General features: G+C 51.9%; 5 protein-coding genes across 5 annotated transcripts; 3 read left to right on the forward strand and 2 right to left on the reverse strand.

Moving 5' to 3' along the window:
- The first annotated feature begins 2 nt into the window (after window positions 1–2).
- Window positions 3–4,440, forward strand: BD324DRAFT_625966 (hypothetical protein). Its single transcript, XM_022015858.1, has 12 exons — window positions 3–210; window positions 272–1,194; window positions 1,238–1,640; window positions 1,686–1,815; window positions 1,856–1,924; window positions 1,966–2,050; window positions 2,095–2,544; window positions 2,587–2,614; window positions 2,666–2,754; window positions 2,800–2,874; window positions 2,927–3,126; window positions 3,177–4,440. Exons 1-12 carry the CDS (start codon window positions 183–185, stop codon window positions 4,378–4,380), a joined length of 3,684 nt encoding a protein of 1,227 aa, XP_021871427.1. The 5' UTR covers window positions 3–182; the 3' UTR covers window positions 4,381–4,440.
- Window positions 4,441–4,851: 411 nt separating this feature from the next.
- Window positions 4,852–7,924, reverse strand: BD324DRAFT_446614 (hypothetical protein). Its single transcript, XM_022012802.1, has 13 exons — window positions 7,563–7,924; window positions 7,242–7,509; window positions 6,531–7,189; window positions 6,179–6,481; window positions 6,070–6,125; window positions 5,986–6,023; window positions 5,803–5,935; window positions 5,672–5,753; window positions 5,441–5,622; window positions 5,282–5,394; window positions 5,204–5,225; window positions 5,073–5,155; window positions 4,852–5,019 (listed from the first exon to the last, which is right to left on the reverse strand). Coding segments are annotated over exons 1-13 (2,055 nt in total). The 5' UTR covers window positions 7,677–7,924; the 3' UTR covers window positions 4,852–5,017.
- A 1,446-nt stretch (window positions 7,925–9,370) lies between these two features.
- BD324DRAFT_650987 (hypothetical protein) lies at window positions 9,371–9,877 on the forward strand (the record flags this gene model as incomplete). Its single annotated transcript, XM_022018244.1, has 1 exon — window positions 9,371–9,877. The coding sequence occupies one exon, from the start codon at window positions 9,371–9,373 to the stop codon at window positions 9,875–9,877; it is 507 nt and encodes a 168-aa protein (XP_021871429.1).
- A 1,436-nt stretch (window positions 9,878–11,313) lies between these two features.
- On the forward strand, window positions 11,314–12,601 carry BD324DRAFT_447112 (hypothetical protein). The gene is made up of 4 exons (XM_022012803.1): window positions 11,314–11,571; window positions 11,686–11,749; window positions 11,854–12,068; window positions 12,158–12,601. The coding sequence occupies exons 1-4, from the start codon at window positions 11,424–11,426 to the stop codon at window positions 12,316–12,318; spliced, it is 588 nt and encodes a 195-aa protein (XP_021871430.1). The 5' UTR covers window positions 11,314–11,423; the 3' UTR covers window positions 12,319–12,601.
- Window positions 12,602–12,612: 11 nt separating this feature from the next.
- Window positions 12,613–15,327, reverse strand: BD324DRAFT_625986 (armadillo-type protein). The gene is made up of 9 exons (XM_022015859.1): window positions 14,988–15,327; window positions 14,678–14,830; window positions 14,373–14,621; window positions 13,945–14,311; window positions 13,648–13,893; window positions 13,262–13,599; window positions 12,990–13,213; window positions 12,882–12,940; window positions 12,613–12,838 (listed from the first exon to the last, which is right to left on the reverse strand). Exons 1-9 carry the CDS (start codon window positions 15,141–15,143, stop codon window positions 12,828–12,830), a joined length of 1,803 nt encoding a protein of 600 aa, XP_021871431.1. The 5' UTR covers window positions 15,144–15,327; the 3' UTR covers window positions 12,613–12,827.
- Between the last annotated feature and the right edge of the window lie 16 nt (window positions 15,328–15,343).

The raw sequence follows: 15,343 nt of genomic DNA on the forward strand, positions 1-15,343 counted from the left end.
CAATTATCTCCGTGTCTTTTGCACCGGTTCCTCCGGCATTGAGAGGGATGGCGATTTTACTATATCCATTCTACCTCGATAGTCGCTCAGAGGTTGTATTCATCACTCGCACTCTTATATCACTGACGCATCAATTCGGATTGGTGCTCTAGATTCGTCTTCGACTGGTCGGATCCTCTGCGATGGAAGGCGAGCCTAGGCGCAAGCGGCGTGAGTTCACAACATGACCCCTGTGTTCAACACTGATAACCACTGATCTCCATCTTTTCAGGCCAGAATGTCGCATGTGATTCGTGCAAGCTTCGACGAGTCAAATGCGATCTCTCCAACCTGCTGGTCCCTTCGTCCACTCTGGATGACGACGATGACGAGAGCAATCCTGTCCCGTTGTTGCAGGAGATGGTTCGAAGACATCCCGATGTCTCTTGTACGAACTGCAAGAATAAAGGATTGACCTGTACGAGCGAGTCGATCAGGAATCCTACCAAACCAAAGAAGGGAGGGAAGAGGATCGCTCAGGCGAGAGAACTCTTCGGAAAGGAGGAAGAGGAGCTCGATGCGCTACCGGATCCAAATGGAGCTGGACCGTCGAGAGTGAGAACCTTGGTAGCCACACTGGACCCGTCATTGCAGGAGGGTGAAAATATCAAAGACGAAATCAATGCCTATCGGATATGGAGGGCCATGAGCGAAGACTATGCAAGTGTCACTGCAAAAGCTCCTCCGTTGCCAAAGGGCCGGAGAAGTGCAGCACACGATTTCGGTTCTGCTCATGGGAAGGATACGGAATTTGTCCAAATCGATACAGACCCGGCCACGAACTGGGTCAATGGAAAACCACTGTTCGCGACTTCGATCGTCGGCCGCGTCGTTCGAACCCGGACACCTTGGATGCCATCCCCAGACATCAACAACGGAATCATCATTCAATCTACAGCCACTCGGTCCGGCGTTACCGATCTCTCCTCTTCGCTCGCTACTGATACGCGAAAGCGACGCTTAACGGAGGAGGGCCAGATAATGTCTATCAACGGACAGCACGACCCATGGCATCTGTGGTCAGATGACCAGGTAATCGTTTCTTGGGGTAAGAGAGAGCGGGTACAAGAGCGATTGGCGGAACGCACATTGGGATTCGAGCTCAGCAGACATCTCGTATCAATGTACTTCCAGGTCGTGCATCTGGCCTTTCCAGTGAGTCTTGATCCCGCATACTGTTCACTTACTCTCCTTTCAGACTGTCAGCCCTGAATCCTTCTACGTCGAATGGCTCCGAGCAGGTCAACAGTCAGACCGTATGAGCCCGGCTCTCGAAGCGCTTTGTGCCGTCGTCGAAGCTTGGGGAGCCAGATACTCCGATCATCCCATCATCCTAGGACTCACCGGTGCCAAGGCGAAGACAGCCCCTAAAGTCTTCAAAGCAGACGGAACGACAGTTCCCGGTACCGCCGCCAGGGCTCATTGGGGCAGAGCGAGGATCCCGGCTTGTAACGCCCTCGCCGATCGCGCTAAACGCATCATAGAAGCGAATGGTCTTTTCTTCAGACCGTCAGTCACTGGCGCTCAAGCTCTCTCACTTTTTAACCTCTTGGGTACAATGACGGACCAGACGGCGAGAGCGGAGGAGCAGTACATGATATGTGAGTGCTTAAGCAGATGTAGTGCAATGTGCTGACAGCATGCAGCGACTCTGACACATAGTGCACTTGTAGAGCAGATGTCGGTCCTCAACCTCATGTGGGACGCGGACGGTGATATTGAGGTCGATACCGAGGAGCTGCCTGTTACAGTGACCCAGCTGAAGATGAAACAGAGGTGAAGACCATGAGGTCGATTAGGCTGACCTTTATTTCAGACGTCTGTTCTGGAGTTCGATGGTTATGGACAGTCTCTGGGCATCGGGTTCCGCTCAAGCGCCAAAGATGTGGGTACAACAAGGACAGTTTGAGGCTGAATTTTTGCCAGGCCTGAGTCAGACATCGAGTCCGCTGGCCGATGGCTGAATGCTGTGGATAAGAAGTTGCCCAACTCGACCTTTAAGATTCTAGCTGTCAGTATACCAGTAACTGTTCCTTGTGAGGCTGACACGTGCAGCACTTCTTACGCTGTTACTACCGATTGACAAAGATGGCTCGAGAGATTGCTCTGGATGTTTCGATCCCTAATCGCCGGCCGGGTACGGTCGATGTCGATCATTTCTGCAAGCTTATTCGAAAGTTGTGGGGCGAGATCAAAGATCTCCGTCGAGCGGTTGTGGTGGAGGGGGCGGAAAAGCTCGCAAGCTGCGAAGGCTTCATGGCTGGATTCTCACCAATGAACCAGATCACAAGCATCCGATTGTCAGGGCCTTTCCTCTTGCTCCTGCTACATCAACATATCCGAACGCAGTTGGACTTCAGACGAGACATGAAGTCCAGCTATGTCGTCAATGATGATGGTGATGGGGACCCTGAAAAGCAGAAGATCGCCAAGCTGCAGGAATTACACATGCAGAGCATCGATATCATGCTGCAGAGCTGTAGATCGCAGGCCGCAATGTTCAAGGTATGTCATGTGCTCCAGAATGGACCTGATCTCCTCTCTCAGGTGATGCTTCCGACTGGCCTTATGCAGAGTAGGTTCGCTATAGTCTTATCTGCGAGTCATGCGCTGATCTGGTAAATAGCTGCAAGCACGTTCCTTCGGGTCCTGATCGCCACCATCCTGTTCATGGCGGAAGTGCCTTGCAACGAACAAGGTTATCCGACCAATACGGTGAGCTCCATCCTTCCGTCGTGGGGTGCCAGCTTAATCCGATAGCTCGGAGGATTCGGCTGGACTTGGCGTGCCAAAAAGGAAGAAGTTGGAACTTGCGTGGAGGCTATGTACCAGCTTGTCAGTACACAAGAGTGATTCACTTCCAGGCGATGCTGACGATGCTCTCTAGGGATGGGCATGGGCAGATGTGCATGATGTCCTCGAAGCAGTCATGGTCTCGATGGAACGTATGACTCCATCTGAAGAGGTTCTCGAAGCTTGGAGCAAGACTTCTCATCCGAATGACGAGCGGATCGTTCTGGAGCTGGGGGAGGAGAAACTCGAAGACAGCAGGGTTATGGATCTGGCCATGGTGTACTGGCCACCTGAGTGAGTTAGCTAAGCGGCAACTCGTATCCCCTTCTGACCTCCTCCTCCAGTTCTATTCCGCGATTGGTTGCACTTGCGACCGAGGGTTTGGACATACAGAGCGCGGCCCCGGTCGACCTTGCACGTTGTCTGGCACCTGATCATCTTCAAGCGAAATCACTGGCCATGCGGAAAGCTCGAATGCGGAAATCTCCGTCGAATGCCAGCGATGGATTTAGACGTGGCGACTCGATAGAAGGGAGCTCGTCTGAAAGTCCGGTGTCTCGTCCTGGCACTGGCGCCGGGATTCGAACCGGAGCGGATCCCTTTCCGTGGTCTGCGATCTCAGGTGTCTTTGGCCAACCCACTCCTCCCGATAATTGGGGAAATGGTTATATACAGGGACAACAAGGCTCCGTTGCTGTCCAGGAGACTCCCAGTGCCCCGTCAGCGGAAACTGTGCCACCCAACACGTTGAGTGGCATTGCGTCCCAAGAGAACCCTGGATCAGGATCTACAACGAGTGATGCGTCACACAGCCATACTAATCGCTCAAGCCCTCTTGTTGACCATGATTTTACCCTCAACACTTCTTCAACATTCGACCCCAATTCGTCTCATCTCGCTGGTTTCCTAAACAATTCTTCGACATTCAGGTCCACCGAGACGCCTTTCTTGCCGACACTTCCTGGCGGGTCGCCAAACAATCATCCGTACTATACGGATATGACTGGTCGACTTCCTGGCCAATCGATGCATTACTTCAGCTCGAACGCGCCTAGCGACCCTTCGAGATATGGAACCGGTCCATCTACCCCGTCAATGTGGGGTCATCATGAGTTCTCGTTCAATGCCACCCCGATCCCGCATTCACTTTCCAACGCGAGTGTGTCTTCGAATGAGCATACACCTCAAGCGTCACAGCCTTCGTTTGGACCTCAGACCATCCAGCCTACCTCTAGCAATTCTACAAGTCGCCATTCCTCGTCCGAACCGAATTCATCAAGTATGCTTGTCGACCCCACTCCACCCTTACAGTCCCAACCAGCCTCTACACCACAACAATCCTTCTTCAATGCCTATCTCGACTCGTCGGTCCCTCTCAACCTTACCGGTGGGACCCCTAGCGGTCCCTTGCCGTCGTGGCCGTCCGACTGGGATCCAACTCAATTGGCAAATAGCGTACAGCCCTTGCCTAACCAAGATTACGCAGAGCTCGAGCAATTTTTGCGAGATCTGGACAATCTGACTTATAATCAAGAGTCCTCCCAGTGACTTGGAATGCCCGTCTCCATCCTGTAGTGATAACAACTACTGTATGAATGGACATTTAACATTCTTTACTAAGCAAGACTACATCTAAAACCATCTCCGACGAGTTAATATACAACGATCTACAACCGGGTCCTAATTACCAGAATTCCTCCAACGCTGACTACTCTCACTCTGTTCTCCCCTGACCAATTGCTCCCCCACAGGCAACATTCCAAACGCTTGATTCACCTTGTCCGCGCCACTAAAAGGGTCGAATGTGTTCGGATCTATGGACGGAAAGGAAAAGTTGAATGACTGATTGTCAACGATCGCAGGGCCGTGTGTAGACTTGACACCTTCCAAAGGGTTCTTAGCAGCGCTGTCGAGTTGGTTCGGTATTGGTTGGTACTCGTCCGAGACTCCAAGAAAATTGACTACTTGTTGATCGCCTAGGGGATACCTCTGATCGATAGTCTTGCCGCTGGGGTCACCAATCAGGCTGATACCTGAGGACTCGGGTGTCACAGTCTGAATGACTGGTGGAGTGATACCGCTGCTCGTACTACCTGGTGCTGACGAGTCAATCGCTGAAGTCCGTGGCACCTGGCCAGTCGAACCTGTGGAGGGACCGGATGACTGGGAATCACGATGCCCGGCGTTCTTCATCGCAATTTCACCTTCAGCCCACGCTTGGAACTCGGACTGGGATATACACTGGTTACTTGCGCGTAGATTACGAGCGGGGACAGATATATAGGCTTCAAGGAATTTTGACATCATGAGGCCGAGGGCGTGTCTAGGGCAACGTCAGCGGGCTGGAGTTCCAAGGCAAATGAAAACACACTTTTGTCCATAACGACTCAAAACTAAAGGAGGGAAAAATATCAGCCTTGCCAGTGTCCCGGTGATGCATAAATCTCACCGTTCTGACAGGTTTGCAGATCCGCTCGATAACGCATAGCGACCGTGAACTGTTCCGCTCCAATGGCGTGTTGGATAAAATTGGAGAGAATCCGCCCAGTCGTGTAGATGGAGCTGTGCATGTCAGCGGGGCGGTATGTCACATTTGAAGCCTGCTCACAATGCCAGGAGCGACGTCAGTACGAGACTGACATCCAGATTCGTTGGAATCAGGTAGAGGACTCCGATGATGCCCTCAAACGCCTTTTGTATCTGCTGAACGCAGTAAGGGTTCGGGTTGTCCCAGTCCAACATAGCCTCATAAATGAGAGCCAAGGACAGATTTGGCATGATATGGATCATCTGTGTGTCGGGTCAGGGCCCTGATGACGACATGGTTTTTCCCACTCACCAAGATGTCTGCGTCAAACGACTGTCCGGATGACTGGTCCAGGATCTTGAAGAGATTCTTCATTGACACGGGAATGCTGGCTCTGAGATGGATGGTTGGCTTACCCCGCGGCCATCAAGAGGACAACTCACTGGAATCCTGTGATGTCCTTTATCAGTTCCATAAAGTCAGGCCTGGCCAGACCATTGAGCGTATCTCCGGGCACTTGGTCACGCTGGGTCCATGTACGGATCCATTTTGCAGAGCGCCAGGTCAGTGTCGACGCTAGAGCTCTATGTCAGCCAAGTAAATCCGAAAGACAGATCTGCACTGACCTTTGCAAGCGAGCGCGAAAGGGTCCTGGACGGGATGACTGGGACAAGTCAGCTTGGATTTCATCTCAAACGGCTTTTACGTACTGTGTCAGCATGTCCGGAGTGAAAGCGGTCTGCGGATTTGGTGGGATGCTGTCGTCCTGTTGAGATCAATATTAGTACAAGACGAATATTTGCAAGGCTATATACTGACCTTGGAGTGGAAATGTATTGTACTGGCAGGGAACGGTGTCAAGAGTTCCGCAAAGTCGATACTACCGGCCCAGAAGCTATTCAGGGCGAAACCGGCATCCACGATAAAAGTCGCCCAAACTGTCGCTATTCGTTGCTCTCGGTCAAAGGTATCCCTCGGCTCGGTCAACAGCGGTTCCTTGACTGAATTGGCTCGATTTTTGTTCATCAACTCCAAAGCGTGCAGCAATCTGGGCCCAAAAGCTGAAATGATCCAGCCCTGCATTGGCAAGCTCTTGTTGTAATACACTTCGGCGAGGATCGTCTGATTGAATGTCAAATTCGAGTGAAAATTGCAGAAGTATCGGACTCACACTAGCTTGGGCGATCTCTAGCATCGTATTTCCCGGGCCCATCATGCACAATGAAGCAGCTTGTTTCATACTCTTCTCCGCAAGGTCTCCTTGCATCAAGGCAAAATCTTCTGAAATCTCGAGACTCGTCTTGAGGAATTGATTTTTCAAAAGCATTTCCTCCATAGCCTCTGCCGGGACGTTGTTGACCCAAGCAGTATGCGTGGCCGCTGTCGCACAGATAGAATGGAGGAGTGAAGCGTGAGGGAAATCGGGAGATGTCGGAGGCAATCTGACACGCGCGAGCAATGATGCCCTATGCAAGATCCGACCAAAATGAGGCACACTGTTGAAGAATGTTTCAATCAAGTGTTCCAGCAAGAAAGGCGATGGCAGACCGGGAGGCCAATGCATCGGCACCAAAAAGTACGAGCCAAAGTCGAAGGCGTCGAGATTAGGCGCGATGGAGGCTGGAATTGTAGCCTGGCTAGCTATCGGTTGGCTGACATGGACCGGAGGGTTTTGGCCTTTCGGGTTGGAGGTAAGGGCACCTTGTAGCCAGGCAGTAGTTTCGTCGAAAGCTCGACTTGGGGTGGTTGGTTTACGTGGACCAGAGCTGGAAGGTCTTGAGGGGATGGAGTCCGTTGGAGTCAATCCGTTAAGTCGGTGCTCTAGTTCCGCTGACAAGGCCTAATCAGCTGGCTTACGGTTGGAATGAAAACACAAACCCACCTATTCTAGCCATCAAAGCTTCTCGCTCCGTCTCCATACCAATATCGTCATCTCGATGCCTCGTTTGAGCTGGGTTGGCATCTCGCGACCGCTTCTTTCTCTTCTCCTCGCCACTTCGGATTAAGATCGGCATTTCATCTTCAGATCCAGGGTTCGAATCGACCTCGGCATACGTGCAGACCAGCACCGGAAGTTCACTCTTGTTCCGCTGAGCTGCACGTGCGGCGTGATGATAAGACCTCATACATGGCGAACAAGTTGGATGAATCTGTCTCAAACTCAGCATGCCGGAAAGGCGTCCAATCCAAGAACTGCACTCACAGCGTCGCACTTCACCTTCCGCTTCTTGCATTGTAAGCAGGCGTGATTCCTTTTCAGAGGCGCGAACTTGTCGTCCACTGCGCCGGGAGGTGTCGAATTCATTGAATCCGACATGTTGAGCTAAGTGAAGATAAGGTATTAGGGTGCAACGAAGACTGCTTGTCAACCTCGGTCAAGGATTCTCGTTCTCGCGCCAAAAAGGGGTGTTGGATCTGAGGCCAAAGGGGGTTGCGTTCGACTCTGGATCAGTCTGAAGAGGACGAAAGGGACTACGTGGAAGAGGCCCTATAGTCAGGTAATTGTAGACACCACCGATATACGCTGAGTGTTCTCCATAAAGCAAGTCACTTCCGCTCGACCGATGGCCGACGGTCTGGTCCTCCTGTTCACTTCATAAAATTAAATGATCCCACCTCGAAACATATTTTGGAACGTTCGAGGGCTATTTATTGTCATTATTATTAGGCGACCTTCTCCCTCTCTCCTAGCCTGCATTTAAAGCAATCTCACGCCACTTCAGCAGGTGCTCTTGACGGGGATGGTAGGGGACAGATCCGAAGGACCACCATCAACGTCTTGTATCATGAATGCACTGTATCCCGTCAGTCGCCTGCCTTCTATCAAGCACATGCCTCACTATGTGGAGTTGGGTTTGCCAGGGTCTTCAGGTGGCACTTGGAAATGGTAATTGTCGGCTGTGGTGTTGAAAAGAAAGAACGCGGGCTGCCTAGGTCAGCTCCGTGACATGAAGAAGGGCTGACGTGAGGTGAGAATTGTCCGTCGAATCTCAACGTCGCCAGTAGGTTGTAGTGACCAGAACCACCGGTCCATTGGAATGTATAGCCTTGCTCTACGCAAAAGGCTTCAGGCCACTCGCTGGTAAAATGGACATCATCCCTCATCAGCAGCGCGGGCATGCCTGATATGACGGACAGAACTGAAAGGGCAGAAAGAGATAGTGGGTGAAACGAGAACATTTGTCAAGGAGCCAGTGAGACTTGAGTTTGATAGATGGATTCGCTCGAATGACCTTTGTATGAGAGAATGAGAACTCATTTCTATACCGGAGAAGGCTTCACACACTCATCGCTCGCTTACCTACTTCTGCTCCACTTGCCTCAAAGGAGGGCACAGCTTTCATGGTCAGCACTTCATGCTGATGGAGTGTGTGGTGATGCAAGACTCATTCATCGCGGTCTGGACCCGCTATCATCGTGTGACTAATAGCCAAATGAAGCACTATGGCTTTCATCACGCGGTCAGGCCATCTACTGTGGAGTCATAACTGCCTCATGCAACGGAACCCTACGATTTTTGTGCACAGTCTGTGGCGGAAATTTCGAATTCCCGCCACAATGACTCCCTGTCTCTTGTTGAGCTTGAACTACCAACATCTCGGTCTTCCCGGTCGCTTTCTTCTCTTGCAAATAAGATCCACGACTTTCTGAGAGAGGGCTTATATCCCTCCGCCCAGTTTTCGTCCGCGATGGATACACACGGCAGTTCAGAACAAAGGATGGACAAGGATTCTTCGCTCCGGCTCCGGCCCCGACACTGATGGCCGGGAGGGCGACAGCCTAGCCAAGTCGATCGCGTGTCATGGGACAGCGGAGGGCTTCTGCTCGCAATGATCAACATTTAGATAACATCCTCTGAGTCGGATCTCAAGGCATCACCTTATACTCGTCTTCATTTTGTCGATCGCCTGCGCATTAGTGAAACGCTCTTGAACAGTAAAAGATCTTCACGAAAGCATCGGGTGTCCCGTTCTTACCCTCCTTACGAAAGAGGTCTACTCATTAAACGTCATGGACACCGTTCAAGCTCGATTCGATCTTAGCTTTGGACGAACAACGATCTCTAGACCCGCCTCACAGACTGTCGAACTCTTTGAAGACTCGCTGCGACGTTCCAAGCGTCTAGCCTTATCTACTTTTGGGCAGAGTGACGGATGTCAGGAGACCAAGTATCTCTGCGTGATCGAGGGGATGGATACGTCCGCTGATACGGCCGTAAGCATCACGGATCAGGTTTTGCAAGGCATGGAGATGGACGAATTCCCAGAGGTGATGACGAATACGAGTTGCACTCACACCAACGAATCTGGCAAGACCCTTATGCAGCGTGTCTTCGATGGCTTAGTAAGCAGGGGCGAGAATTGGCATGTCACCATTTATGGCGAGCCATACACAAACGGAGCGACTCTTGGTGCTGAACTCATTCCGACAGAGGAGGCAAACCAGCTACTGGCCTCCATCAAGAACAGGTCTCCGTGGCCCTGCTCCTCTTTCTTGGCGATTACTCGTCGTGTGTGAGTTTGGGAGACGATTGGTCTCGCAGTCTGCCGGGCTGCGAGACGACGAGTCGACTCAACATCCCGTACGCGCTATTTCAGCCCAGACGCATGAATGAATCTTTCATAAATCCCTAAATCTCGTCCTGTTGCTCACAGTCTCCGACTGGATGTGCAGTAGCATGACAGCACAGTCCTGTGTGCTGGTCTCCATCCATGTCCTCCTCATATGGACTTTCGACGATAATTCTAGCCCCAGTGCGTCAAGAGCAGGGATGAAACACTGTTCCCAGGAGATACTTTGTCTGAGTCGTTTAGGATTTACACAGAGAGGGCCGCGGGAAGGGTTTCGTTGTCGCCCCGGCCTTGCCTCCCAGATAGAGTGAGACATGATGAGAGAAGAGGCGCCTCGATCTAACATGACAGACAACTTGGAGAAGAGTCTTGTCCCGCAGCCGACATCGCTGTACGGTGTGCATACATGTTGGTCACGAGATCCCCTTTGAGGCAGCTTCCGAAACGGAAACGCTCTGCTGATGACAGCTCCCGTGTCCTACTTTCAAACTGGCAAGTGGTCTCGCCTGCCCAGCTGAGAAGATCCACTTCAAGAGTACCTTGCTTTCCGAACAATGGACTGCACACCATCGGCGAACAACAGTCGGGCGTAAAGGGTGTGTACCCAAGATAAGGCACCATCCAAAACACTTAGTGATCCATTTGGGTTGCAGCGGAATGCTTCCAGGCTAATCTCGATAAGCGGAGTATCGGGACTCGATGTCGAGGGCAGACGCGTCACCATGAAGCGATGACAGCCAGCGAAAGTTGTTCGTTCAGATCCGAATGTGAAGTCCACATGGCTGGTACTGGGCATGACCGCTTTCGATAACTTCAGGTCCGAGATCCTGAATGTTCCAAAGTAAAGCGACTCTAGGGGATCGAGATGTGAGCTGGAAATTTCGTTGGCCCTCCACACTTGTCGACTTCCACTAGGATCTCTGACATCTGGCATCGAGCGTCATTTGTCCGGACCCTTTCATCGACCCTCGACGGCCTCACCGTTCTCACTCCCTAGGATGAGTCTATACATTCCAAGCCGCAGCAAGATCTCCTCAGGATAGAATGCGAAACCAGCGAAAAACCCTTTCGTGAATGCAGCGAGAATGGTCTCGTCATTCAGGCCTCTGATCTCTTCGGCCGTCAGACGCTGGCGTATTGAGTCGGATTTTGTCTCGCAAGACCTAGGGTTGATGAGATGAAAAGTGGGGGAATTCAGGAATGTAGCTGATGCTCGGTGTTCGTAGAAGGCACGCTTGAACAAAGAGTCGAGGAACCATCGACCAGGCAGCCTGTTCATACCTCCAGGTGGCTGTTCCGTCGTCTCTATGCCAGTCCGAGTGTATGGGATGAATGGATCATTGGTCTCCAGACGAGGTCTTGAAACAAGGCTTTTGCCATCCCGATTAGGCCCGTGAAACCGGATCTGATAAGATTTGCCGGTCTCCGTTCCGATTTTGTCCGTCGATTGATCTTCGCGAGACGCAGTATTATATGGCGAACAGATCAACGTGATGGCATTCAGAGCGATGCTAAGTCACGAAAGCACTCTGGAACCAGATTACAGGGCGAGATTGACATTGAGTTTGCAGGCATCGAATGTCATATCGACAAACTTGGACCGAGCCCAGCCGCACGAGCTGTTCCCACGAATCGGGGGAAGTTCTCGGACGCGCGCTACCAGCGTGTAAGCACCGGCACACCCTTCCCTTCAGGCCTACTGCGCGGCTCATCGCGGCAGACTGACTCATCTCGGCAGACTGACTCAGCTGAAAGGATATCAAGCTTGTGTCAGGCTTTCGAAACTAGGCCTCTCTGTGGCGTGGCAGCCCCATTTGAAGTAGGTCCGCGGAAAGAAGGCGATGGGATAGCAGCACATACAAGATGGCTCCTCAGTCCTCTTGATGATCTGCATATACATCCGCGTTCACACTTTCTCGGAAGCTACGAACATCAGCATCACCCAAACATGTCAAGCGTGTGGACTCCGCAATCGAGGATTGTACAGCTATTTGCCGAAAACCAAAGCAAATCTCAGGGCAAGCGATCGCAGAACTCGTTCGAACATGGGGCAGTGTCCACAACAACTGGGACTGGACTTCCCAAAGGGTTCTCGAAGCATTACCTAAGGGGCGAGCTTCCCGAGATGTTCTACGCAGGTGAGGTTGATCACCTCAAGGATTTAGTCCAAGGAGACCGCCCAAAGTGCAGACAAGGATACCTCGCTTACTCTGAGGTCATTTGGCAGTAAGGAGGTCGAGACAGGCATATCACACCCTTTCGCTATGGCGCTACGCTTGGACGACGAGGTTGACGCTCTTTCTGACCGGGAGACTGACGAGTACCTCCATCTCATCGAAGACGGCAACCGCACCGCCTTTGAATCCGATCAGGGTCAAGAGGCAATGAACGAAGCTGCATACAAATTGACCTATGGGCACAGTTGTACCTTGACTATCCGGTCAGATGCTGAGCAAGGCGCAGTGACTGTCAATCCGATGAAAAATTCAGATCGCTCGGAGCTCATGGACGAGTACGTGACGAACAGAGGAGGGCACAGTAGCACATATCTCACCTTAACGATCGAACGACCTCCAGGAGCTTTGGGCTCATCAACAAGCTCCGAGTCTGAGTAGAGCGACCTGCTCTCCTCGGAGTCTACTTCCAACAGCACGTACTCCTTCCGTCACGTAGAATAGAGTCATCGCATGCATTTTTCACCTCGATCTGAATGCTCGTTGCTTGTCTCTTGCACAGTCATATACATCATGTCAAAACTATAGTCCTCCAGCAGCATCGAGTATCTCCACTCGTCTACCGAGCCGCTGACCTTGAACACTGTGGACCAGGGAAGAGTCGCCTATCGCCACAATCCCGCTCCATGCAGCGCATACTGTCAAAGCTATTCCACCTCGACTCTATGAGAGCACTGAGGACTATTAGCTGTCTTAACCAAGTTACGAATGACTCACCCATTGGCTCCTCCGCTCCATCACCGACTGTCCGTTCCATCGCCTTGTTTGAGAAATACCTAAGACACCATCAGCTTCGTCTTGCCACTGCAGCTTATCTGTGCTCACCTGACATCGGCATCGGTGTCATTTTGCAGCTTGCTGACTGCGGGAATAATGCGCCTCTGTATCAACTCCTGGCCGTCGGGCGATGTACTCAAGACTCCTGCGAGAGTCTCCAGACACTTTGCGACGTTGAATCGAATATTTGGGATAGGATCTTCGGAGAGGGAGAGGGCGGCATCTAAAACAGTGTCCCGGATGATTTGGACGTTAAGGGAGGATGCCATGGTCTGCGGCTGCGTCAGACTATGCAATCGCAGAAACGTGTCAAGACTCACGGTAATGGCAAAAATGGTGGTCATGCGGTAGAGGTAGTTAGGGTGGTCTCCCATCTCCAAGACCTTTGGAATGATGGTTGCTCTAGCCCATTCAACGCCGAATACATCGGTGAGCTTTTTGAGGTTGATGGTGGCCGCTTCCCGGATCGAGAATACAGTGTCTCCAAGCCAGGACATGCAGAGTGCCCCAAGTTTATCGTCAAAGAACTGAACACCGAGTTGAGTGGCCAGCAGAGGAATGTATTCAATAATTGCCTGTCGGACACGCCATTGTTTGTCTTCAGCGAGCTCAATGATCGCCGGCAGTAAAGCCTGCGATAGGCGCTCAATGCCAATGACTGAGATTGCCTGTCAGCTTCCACGGACACAGAGCGCAATCTACGCACCGTTGTTCACCATCTCCAGCTTGCTAATGAGGTTAAGCCTGACCTCGCTGAAATCATCCTTGAGCAGTTGAAGGAAGAGCGGGAGCAGGTGTTCGATTGTCAGATCCTTGCCAAGTAACGGTGCAAGGCCGGAGATCTGCATGGCCAGCGCCGCTCTGACATGTTGACTAGAGTCGGTGGACAGATCCTTGACGCAAGGCAACAGTCTAGACAGGATTGTATCACGGTCAACCAATTTAGCAAACCCTATGAAACCGGCATCAGCGAGCGAAACAAAACCAAGAATCCTCCACGTACCAGGAATCTGGCCTGCACCGGCAGTTCTCACTTCCGCCTCGTTGTCTTTCAACAGACCCACAAAGGCTCTGACAAGCTCGTCTCGCACAATATTCTCTCCGACAGCCTCGGCCAGTCCAACAAACTCATTGGCGACCATGTACCTCACTCTCCAGCTCTTATCCGACACGGAAGCTCGCATGACATCTAGCAAGTACTCTTTGACTTCTTCTGGAGACAGGTTTTGGGCGAACGCAATGAGATCGGGAATGGTGAGGAGTCGAACAGAGTCTTGATCGTCAGACGCGAGTTTGCGGTACAGGGGAAGGAGATCAGAGATGAGAAGTGATTTTTGACCGGGAACAGAAGCGACAGCTTTGGCCAACGGCTGAGAGCGGGACATATCAGCCTCCAGCTATTTTCTATTTGGTTGTGAATGTATAACTCACTCCAAGAGCCTTGGCAACTGCCCGTCTGACCATTGGTGTGTCGTCAGACCCTAATTGCTGGAACATGCGCCTCATCTCCGCCTGCATCTCGGTCGGTGCTTTTGGATACGGCGCGGCGTAGAGGGCACATGCTGACGTCCGGGAAGTGAACCAGTCGCCGCCTGACAGGCGCTTAAGCAAGGGCAGGAAGTGTTGGTCGAGAGCTTGAGGCGAGATCTGAACGGTGATCTTGGAGATACTCTCAGCAGCCTGAGTGGTTCCTGTCAGTGCGATTCTTGAAGTAGCAGAGCCTGCGGATCACCCACCTTGTCCCGGACGAGGGTCTCCTCTACCGCAGCGAGATTTTCTAATGGTCCCAATACTGTCCATGCCCATTCTTTGCCTCCGACGTACTCTGCAAATCCACCCAGCTCCTCTGCAAGCACCAGAAGCACTTCGTCTTCGTCATCCAGTTGGTCCTGCGGAAAAGTGGCATCAGCGGGGGCACGAATGATGGAGGAAATCCACAGCAACATCCAAGCACGTCTAGATCCTCCTTTCCCCCAATGCCATTCTACTTCATGATGCCATTCCTCAACCCAAGCTAACAAATCATGGCATGAGGTGTTGACTCACTTGCAGGAAAGGAATCAATTCTTCCCTCGTGCGTTGGGGACCTAAAGCAAGTGCGATGGTTGATAGGCGACGAATCGACGTCAATCTAAGCATCACATCCTCTGACTTGAGCTCATCCATGAGCAAATGGATAGGGTAGACCGAATCGTCCGCCATGATGGAAAGAGGGAGACGTGACAGGTCGGGTTCTAGAATTGTTGCGAGCCCGATTACGCTAGAGCGATATCAGCTCTTCGCTGGCAGTCTCCTGGTTCTGTCGGATCTTTGACCGTGATGCGCAGGAATTTGTGAAGGCGTTGTATAAGCAGACTACGATGAAAGGAGTGAGCCTCGTCCAAAGTCTCCGCGAATGGACC

This window comes from Kockovaella imperatae (genome assembly GCF_002102565.1).
Source record: "Kockovaella imperatae strain NRRL Y-17943 chromosome Unknown BD324scaffold_6, whole genome shotgun sequence".
NCBI lineage: Eukaryota > Fungi > Basidiomycota > Tremellomycetes > Tremellales > Cuniculitremaceae > Kockovaella > Kockovaella imperatae.

What these genes read in the sequence shown, in the direction of transcription:
- BD324DRAFT_625986 (XM_022015859.1), bottom strand. Translation starts at nt 15,143, where the DNA reads ATGGCGGACGATTCGGTCTACCCTATCCATTTGCTCATGGATGAGCTC. An exon ending in CAGTTGCCAAGGCTCTTGGA is followed by an intron (nt 14,312 to 14,372) that starts GTGAGTTATACA and finishes TCCCGCTCTCAG; the next exon opens with CCGTTGGCCAAAGCTGTCGC. An exon ending in CCACCATTTTTGCCATTACC is followed by an intron (nt 13,214 to 13,261) that starts GTGAGTCTTGAC and finishes ACGCAGCCGCAG; the next exon opens with ACCATGGCATCCTCCCTTAA.
- BD324DRAFT_625966 (XM_022015858.1), top strand. Translation starts at nt 183, where the DNA reads ATGGAAGGCGAGCCTAGGCGCAAGCGGC. An exon ending in TCGTGCATCTGGCCTTTCCA is followed by an intron (nt 1,195 to 1,237) that starts GTGAGTCTTGAT and finishes CTCTCCTTTCAG; the next exon opens with ACTGTCAGCCCTGAATCCTT. An exon ending in TGGAGGCTATGTACCAGCTT is followed by an intron (nt 2,875 to 2,926) that starts GTCAGTACACAA and finishes GATGCTCTCTAG; the next exon opens with GGATGGGCATGGGCAGATGT.
- BD324DRAFT_447112 (XM_022012803.1), top strand. Translation starts at nt 11,424, where the DNA reads ATGGCATTCAGAGCGATGCTAAGTCACGAAAGCACTCTGGAACCAGAT. An exon ending in GTTCCCACGAATCGGGGGAA is followed by an intron (nt 11,572 to 11,685) that starts GTTCTCGGACGC and finishes CTCAGCTGAAAG; the next exon opens with GATATCAAGCTTGTGTCAGG. An exon ending in TCCCGAGATGTTCTACGCAG is followed by an intron (nt 12,069 to 12,157) that starts GTGAGGTTGATC and finishes GTCATTTGGCAG; the next exon opens with TAAGGAGGTCGAGACAGGCA.
- BD324DRAFT_446614 (XM_022012802.1), bottom strand. Translation starts at nt 7,676, where the DNA reads ATGTCGGATTCAATGAATTCGACACCTCCCGGCGCAGTGGACGACAAG. An exon ending in GGAAGGTGAAGTGCGACGCT is followed by an intron (nt 7,510 to 7,562) that starts GTGAGTGCAGTT and finishes AGTTTGAGACAG; the next exon opens with ATTCATCCAACTTGTTCGCC. An exon ending in CTGACGTCGCTCCTGGCATT is followed by an intron (nt 5,395 to 5,440) that starts GTGAGCAGGCTT and finishes TGACATGCACAG; the next exon opens with CTCCATCTACACGACTGGGC.